At 37.8% G+C, this 8,507-nt stretch overlaps 1 protein-coding gene across 13 annotated transcripts; it reads right to left on the bottom strand.

Annotated features, from left to right (window-relative positions):
• LOC109720814 (E3 ubiquitin-protein ligase CIP8-like) lies at positions 2,330–7,955 on the bottom strand. 13 transcript variants are annotated; one of them, XR_002219063.1, is made up of 6 exons: positions 6,949–7,955; positions 4,950–5,124; positions 4,746–4,855; positions 4,613–4,664; positions 3,008–3,118; positions 2,330–2,919 (listed from the first exon to the last, which is right to left on the bottom strand). XR_002219063.1 is itself a non-coding variant. In XM_020248144.1 (2 exons), the coding sequence occupies exon 1, from the start codon at positions 7,886–7,888 to the stop codon at positions 6,983–6,985; it is 906 nt and encodes a 301-aa protein (XP_020103733.1). In that variant the 5' UTR covers positions 7,889–7,955; the 3' UTR covers positions 2,711–2,919; positions 6,949–6,982. The 13 variants fall into 13 exon arrangements, 2 of the variants coding, with proteins under 2 accessions (XP_020103733.1, XP_020103732.1); XR_002219064.1 differs by having other exon boundaries at positions 3,008–3,109; XR_002219066.1 differs by having other exon boundaries at positions 4,950–5,071.

Raw genomic sequence — 8,507 nt, 5'->3', positions numbered from 1 at the left:
TATATATCCATTATATTTTCCATTTCAATGAAATCCAACTATATTTTTCATTTCTATTCTGATTATGAACCAAACTGTTACGAACAAAACTTTTTTCTTCGTAAAGCCCGTGCGGCGCCCCCTTTCTGCTCGAAGATAGGCAAGCCTTCCCCAAGCCCTAACCACGGACAAGTCTTCCGAACTTAACAGCGGAATATCAATCCAAGCATTTGCCAAGCTTGCTCCTGCGCGAGACTGACAGCTCAACCAATTGCCTACATTCGAACCCCTCATCGGACTCCACGAGTTCCCCAACGAGCAACCCCAATACTGAGGCTGGCCACCAAGCTAGGTCACTTTCTCCACTGTTGTGCCTCATGTGCCTAACAGCATCCACGGCCATACCGCCTGCGCGCGGCCTGCTCGCTCAGTCCACTGACACATGTCAAAGCAGCCACCCAAGTGTGCGCCACAAGCTCGTCTGTCTTCCAACGCCAGCGACCCGCGCAACACCCCGCACGCCCATGCTCCGCACATTCGTGCTTCGCATGCGACCCGTACGGCACACGTGCCCACAATGCTCCTGGCAAGGAAGCCAACAAGCCCACACCGTGCTCTTCGATCGTCCCCAAGACCTCGCATTGCCATGGCGCTCTGCGCCCTCGGATTCCATAGTTTCGCCACATAAGGCCCCATACAAACAAGCCGGCCTCGCTCCGCGTCGCAACCCATTTGGCCCATGCCATGGCAAGGATTTTAGTACCGCATGCGGGGTTTCAAAACGTACCCCTCGGCGGGCACTTTTGTGCCCCCGGGGTGCCAAAGGGCTGGATGTCTTGCATAATATATAGGAGGAGGGGTGGACACTTCGTAGAGTGGCCCCGACTCCCCCGCCGACTCATAGGACATGGGTAAACATTCTATAAATTTAGATGGTCCGTGGTAATTAAATAGTGCGGCATGATCGTGCGGGGAAAAAAAAATCTAAAATATAGCAGTCAAATAGATGACGTGGCGTCTTCACCAATCATATTTGCCCCTTGGGATTCACCCATCCTATCATTTTTTTAGAAAAATATTTTTATTTACTTTTATCTAAAATGCTGAGATGTGATTGACTGAATATAGATGATGTGGTGTAGTTGCTATACTGTAAAATACATGTGTGGGAGAGTTATTCAACTCTTTCATCAGGCCAAAAATAATGTGGTTACCATGTGCAATAACTTTACTAATCAATGTTATTACATTATTGTCAATAACAGGACTCGAATACTATTGATAGTAAAAAAATAATATTTATTATTAACTTTTTAATCTTTAGGTGACAAAATTTTGTCATCGGTGTTGATATTATTATTGATCCAAACGAAAAAAAATTAATAGTAAATACTATTTATTTACGATCAGTATTAGTAGCACATTACTTCAACTCGTATAAAAATAGAAAAAGAAAACACTCCATACGCCCCACAAAATCTGTTTTATAAATTCTTTATCTAATAAAAGTATACATTTTTCATAATATATGCAATATTTTTACAATTCATAGCAATTAATACCCAAAAAAAAAAAAACCTTTATTGGTAGTGTTTGGTTCGGGAACAAGGGAGGGAATAAGCCCTTATTTCCCCCTTTGTTTCCAAACATGATGTTTGGTACCCGGGAACAGTAGTTCCAGAATTTCAAGAACAAGCTGGTATAAGGCTGGAACTGCTGTTCTATCCTTTTTTTGGAACAAGCTTGTTCCGTGATAAGAACAAAGTTAATTAAAATCTAAATTTAATTTTAATGGCAGTAAATTATTAATTACTCTAATTAATATATTTAAATTATTATTTATTGCTTTAATAATTAGATAATTATTATAATTAATTTATTATTTATAATTAATTATTAATAATTATTTTATTATTTATTTTTAAGTAATATTTTGATGTTAATTAATTACATAATATAATTTTAATTTCAAATTATAATTCTTATTCCTCTTGTTCAATCTAACCATCCAAACACTATTACCTTATTCCTAGAAACAACTCAATTTTCATCCAAACGCAAAATTGGTCTAGTTCCTGCTTATACCTGAACTTGCATCTATCTCTGGAACTAGCAATTCTTACTTATATCCGAACCAAACGCAGCCAAAGAGAACTGCTTCAATTTAAGACACTACTAACCTGTAACTGTATATCTGAAATATTTTACAGCAGGTCCAAAATATTTTAATAAATATAAGTTAACTTATATATGTATCCAAACTGCTAATACCTTACAAAATACCCTTTCCATTAAACTTTTATTAATTTTCATTAAAGTTTCTTTAGCTTCCTATCTGATTGATGAACCCAAAAAAAAAAAAAAAAAAAAAAAAAAACAAAAAAAAAATCCAATGGAGAAAAGGATATCCTACAAAATTAGTAATGTCCTTCCCATCAAATTTCAAATCAAATTATTCTGTGTTGAAAAGAGAATTATTCGTAAAAATTTAATTTCTTCGCTATTAGAAAAGTTGTATCATACATGGAGTACTAAGACTATGAAAAAAAAAAAAAGTGATTTTCTAGATTAAGAAAAATAAAAAAAAACGAAGAGAAATGAGAGGGGAAAGTGAAGGAAATTTAACAGAAAGAATATTTTTGGAAGGTATAAAATATTTTAGAGAGGCATTGCAAATTTATTTAAAATTTGAAAAAAAAATATAAATTATTTTTTAACTTTTAAAAAAATATACCAGTATGTAATCCTCCTTTAAAATTTGAACACTTTGGAAACACATCTTTGTCCATAAATAAAATAAATAAATAATAAAAATAAAAGAAATTCCCTATATTGTTTTATACTCGTATGACTACGTTTGGTTCGAGTATAAATAAGAACTACTTGTTACCGAGAAATAGATGCGACTCGACCCGGCTCGAACCCCACCAACTTCTGAAGCTGGAGAAAAAGCCATGAAAACATGAAGAAATGAACATGATTAGAACTAAAACACATAGAAAAGCGAGATTCGGATGAGAATGGTCACATTTCAAGTTGGTTGTCCTGTGTCAGATTAATGTGATTTTCCGACTCAGGCCGAAGCGCAACAATGCTTCTTCACCAACAACAGCTCAGGCACATCAGAGTACTAGATCTCCTGAAGCAGCTAAAGTTCAGTGCAGATCATAGAACAGAGAAGTGTAGCAGAGTAAGCGTAGGAATTATAGGTTGCAGTAACACATGCAATGCACACAATCTATAGTAAATAGCAGCAACAGCAGTGGCGGCAGCAGCAATTCGTTCGACAGCATTAAAATTCCGCAAAGTGGGTGCGGAGATGCTGCAACAAAGAGCACGCTAGCGGTGGCCGCTCTCTTTAGCAGATTGATTTATTGAATCTGATCACTATTCACTCACTGATTTTGACTAGATTCATTATTTGATCAGATTCAATAAATCTGATGTACCGCTATCAAACCCTGAAACAAAACCCAAACTCGGTTCATAATTGAGGGCCAAATCTCCTTACCAATAAAATTTCTAGCCCTTATTAACTTTTTAGAATTTAAGACTATTATCTATACTTAAGAAAACAACCATCAACCATCCGAATACTGACCGTACCTCATGCAGTTGGCTAAGGACTTGATGATTAGTATCCGAGGCATCAAGTTCGAAGCCTATAATTACTTCACATTCCTAGCTGAGTTCATTTCTAAAAAACAGTTGAAAAAGATATATAACCAAAAGAACCTACTAACCAATTAATCTAATCCCAAACAAGTTTTAACAAGTTAAACTAATCTAAAAAAAAACTTTCCCCAAAAGCCCATCCAAATAGTGTCACCTAGAACTGTGCTATTTCAAGGCTTGAAAATAAGCCATGAACAACCGAATGAATGAAAATGAAGCTCCTTCGCCACGACGAGGGGTGTAAACGAGCCGAACACGAGCGAGCTGGGATCGGCTCGCGTTCGGCACGAGCTGGCTCATTAAAGTATCGAGCCGAAAAATTCAGCTCGTGTGGCTCACGAGCTAGCTAAAGAACAATTAGTTAAAACGAATTAGATTGAATATATATAAAAAATAAATTTATAAAATCTTATCCATTAGACTTTGATCTAATAGTTGAAACTTTATGTATAAATGAGTCTTTTTATAATTAAGCTCGCATTTATATTTTTATTTTGCTTAAAATTAAATAATAAAAACATATATATTATATAAATTATTATTTTAGTATTATAAATAAATTAAGAATAAAATTAATATAAATATAAAATATATGGTACTTCGAAGCGATCTGAGCTGGTTATCGAGCCCGAACAAACGAGGGAGTGACCCCCAGCTCTGACAGTAACAAACAAAGTGTTCGGTCGTTTATTAACACGAGCCAGTTAAAATACGCTGTGTTCAGCTCGTTTACTAAACGAGCGATTCGATCTCGAGCTCATTTCGAGTCAAACACGAGCTGGCTCGTGAACAGCGAGCTGGATTGCCACCGCTAGCCACGACCAAGGCCAAAGTGGGACTAATTACATAAAAAACCAAGATTTAAGTAAGAACCATGCTGATCCTAGTTACTTGTAATATGTAGATTAATGAGATTATAAAATGGCAGAGAAATGTAAGTCAGATAAGAATGCTTCACCAACAACAGCGGCGACTCCACAAAAATCTGAAAGAGCTTCAGCGATGCCCGACTATAACAGAAGACATTAGAAATGTTAGGGAGGCAAGGATATAACTCTAAATAAACTTGGATTTGTACTGAGTTTTACAACATTGACAGTGCCTGCTCATCATGTATGCCATTTACTGTTATGAGTGTTAATTGAAGTCCCTCACAACAGCTTCGAACTGCTTTTGGGTCTCAAATTCTCACACGCGCTTCCTACCACAATAAAAACTTTCAACTTGTCAAATGTACTACAAAAAGTGGCTACAGTTGAAAGTCGAAGCAAAAGCTACGCCAAGTGGGTCATTACTGCTTCTTTGGCTGGCTCTGCTTCTTATTCTTTTTCAGTTGCAACCATCTTTACTAGATATTAGGGAAACTGAACTATCTGGAGATTCTACTGCATCAGAAGCTGAAATGAAATTCCGAGCCCTAAAAAGCGTCAAGTGTTGATATGAAGCTTGTGACGATGCTACAAAGAGAAGCTGATTGAGGATTTTAATGTTAGTCATCTCTCGGCATGCTCATCAGCAATTCACCAAACAACACTACACCATACAGCAGGGCCAAACAGGCCCTTTGTAAAGAATCCAATTGCTTCCTTTCCAACAAAGAAGGAAAAACAGAAAAAGCATGCTAATAATGCTAGGGATGCGACATCGGAAGCTGAAGCAATCCACAATCCAAGAAAGGCAAGAATTGCTTGCTAGAAATTGTTTCAGACAAATTTAGCTTTTTAAGTAATGGCATCTGAGTGTCATCACATTTACAGCAAATTTCTTCTTGAAAATTGTGTATTCATGGTGCTAAATACATCTTTGAGGTCACCACACCTTGAATGCATTTCCTTATGGAGAAAATGCATGAAAGACAATACCCCAATTGCCCATCTCAACAAACTTAAGATTATCAGCAATTCTATAGGAAAATTCTAATGTCTTTCCCTCGATCTTCATTTGTTGATAAAAGAGATCCATCCATTCCTCTTTTTCACCTTACTTTAATTATTATATGTAGGTTTTTGGTAGTTTTACATCAAGTTTTATAGACCTTTGGAAAAAAAAAAAAAAAAAAAAAAAACTGGTCTTTCAATTATTTTCAGCACAATTAGCCAGGAAACTAACCTAACACAAACTAAAAATGACAAGAATGGAAAATATGGACCAAAGAACATTTAGTCCTATTTGGATGCATGAACATTTTTTCCAACATAATTTTTTGCTCATTCAATGATCATTTGAAAGGCGTCCAGAACTGCATAACATTAAGGGTTTTGAATAGGGGTGAAAACAGTCGAATACGGTCGGATTTTTGACAAAACCATATTCGCATCTATATTTTTTTCACAGATGTGAATTCGGATGCGCATATGTGTCGTTTTCTAAATTTTCGTTACCATGTCCGCTAAAAAGGGATTTGAATTCAAATATGACTCAAATTTGTATTCGGATATTATTCGAATAATAATATATACTAATATGCATATATCAATATGAACTAAAATTAGAGCAAATTAGACACAGAATACAATTAAAGATTCACGCCCATGTTCAAACTTCGTATACCTATATTTTATTGAATAAAATTTAATATTTAACAGACATAGATGCACTTTTAATATAAAACTCATAATTAAATAAACGAAGAACACGATAAAAAATAATTTTCTCTCTCTATAATACATATTAACATCCCTCTCATCTCTTAGGAGTGAAAACGGTCGATTTTTTTTAAAAAAAAATCATATTCGCATCCATATTTTTTATTTTATTTTTTTTCGGATGCGAATTCGGATACGAATATGTGTCGAAAACTAAATCTTGACATCCATAATCACATCCTATCAAATCAGAGTTTATCCTAACCACTTTCACCCCTAGTTTTGAAGCATTTTTCTCCTACTATGGTAAATCACCTGGGAGGTCGAACGCATTATCCTAAAAAGTCAATATTACGCGGCAGCACAAAAATCAAGCTCGAAATCACATTTCCAACATCCATAATCATTCAACTCCATTGAGCATGTTACAGCGCGAGCATTCTCAATCATACAACTCTAAATATCAATTCTTACAACCTATTTTACTTCGTAGCTCATAAAATCTTTAGCCGTGCAATGCATTTGCTTCATAAAATAATCCAATAGAGCATATGACTGCTTAACAATTGCATGTAAACTAATCCTAAAGAAACATATAGATTCAACATGAATTAAGTTAAAGCCAAAATTTGTAGCAAGTATGAACACATGAGAATATCCACCCATAGTTAAGAAGAGAAGAATATACAAATGCAAACCAATTAAGTACCTCAAACCTTTCCGGCCGACGATCTTTCGAAGCACTACTCAGGATTCTCTTCCGCGGGCAGCTCGCGGCGGCACAGCGGGCAAGTGTTTCGAATCCGTAACCACGGCACGATGCAGTCCCCGTGGTAGTAATGAGAACACGGCAACGGCGTGGCCCAGTCCCCGATCGATATCTCATCGCCGCAAACCACGCAAAGCATGCCGTCGGCCCCGAAGTCCTCGGCAGTGACGAGGACCGACGGGAGGCTCTCGACGGCCAATCTAGACGCCGCAAGATGGCTTCCTCTTCTGAGGCTGCCCTGACGGATGCGAGTGGCAGAAATGATGCAGATGAGTCGATTTACGCAGAGGATCAGCGACCGGACTCTTCGAGACGCAGACGCAGAGCTATCGGCGTTCAATTCTCGAACTTGCGACGGATTGAGCGCGAACCCTAGAAGATCGAACATGTTGGTGATGTCGCGAACCAGCGCGTTGAATTCGTCGGGATCAACTCTTTGAAGCCATTCTAAGCGTGAGACAATTTCCTCCATGCTAATGCCGAGCGCCGCAGTAAGGTTGTGAGCTTCCTCCTCCTCCTCCTCCTCTTCCTCCTCCTCTTGGTCGACATGTTCTTCTGTGCCGGAACCGGAGTCGGCTTCATGGATCGATTCCAACTCGGAGGTCAAATTCTCCGGCGTGTTGCGCTCGCCGCCGGCGCCGGCGCCGGCGTCGGCGTCGGCGTGCTTCAGATCCCCACCATCGTCCGACGCGAGACCGGGGGAGGAATCGGGGTTCGGCGATTCCGCCGCGGCGACGGAGCCGCCGAGCACAGCGTCGCTGAACTCGGACTCCGCTGTGCGTGTGTCGTTAATGTCGATGCCGAGGGAATCGAGATCACGAACGCCGAGGAATGGCGATTCCTCCGCCGCCGCCGCCGTGGGGACGAGCTCGATGATCATGGAGTCCGAGAAGGCGAGCGAGGGTTTATCGGTTTTGTTTGGTTGAGGGATAAAGTGGACCACTTTATCCCTCTAATTCATCCAAACACTAGACTGCGTTTGGTTCAAGTATAAATAAGAACTGCTAGTTACAGAAATAGATATAAGTTCAGATATAAGCAGGAACTAAATTAATTTTACGTTTGGACGAAAATTAGGTTGTTCCTAGAAGTAAGATAAATAATATTTGGATGATTAGATTGGAACAAGAGGAATAAGAGTTATAATTTAAAATTAAAATTATATTATGTAATTAATTAACATCAAAATATTAACGAGCGAGGGTTTAGCGTTTTCGTTTGTTTGAGGGATAAAATGGAAATAGACCACTTTATCCCTCTAATTCATCCAAACACTAAAGACGGGATGAGTTTATTTAATCCCCTCTTAACGGGGTTATTCTAGAATAACCCGTTAAGAGTGGGAAATTATTGTTCCATCCTTTTGGTGGAATAACAATTTCTTCTCTTTATACCTCTACTAATTTAATAATAAAATATTATTAATTAATGTATTATATAATATTTTATTAATTAATTAACTAAATTAATAATTAACTTAGTAATAAAATATTGGCTAA

Source organism: Ananas comosus, linkage group 14 (assembly GCF_001540865.1).
Source record: "Ananas comosus cultivar F153 linkage group 14, ASM154086v1, whole genome shotgun sequence".
Taxonomy (NCBI): Eukaryota; Viridiplantae; Streptophyta; class Magnoliopsida; order Poales; family Bromeliaceae; genus Ananas; species Ananas comosus.
The sequence above is the reverse complement of the archived record's forward strand: the minus strand, read 5'-3'. Positions and strand labels throughout refer to the sequence as shown.

Coding starts and splice junctions, on each gene's coding strand:
- LOC109720814 (XM_020248144.1), bottom strand. CDS start 7,888: ATGATCATCGAGCTCGTCCCCACGGCGGCGGCGGCGGAGGAATCGCCA.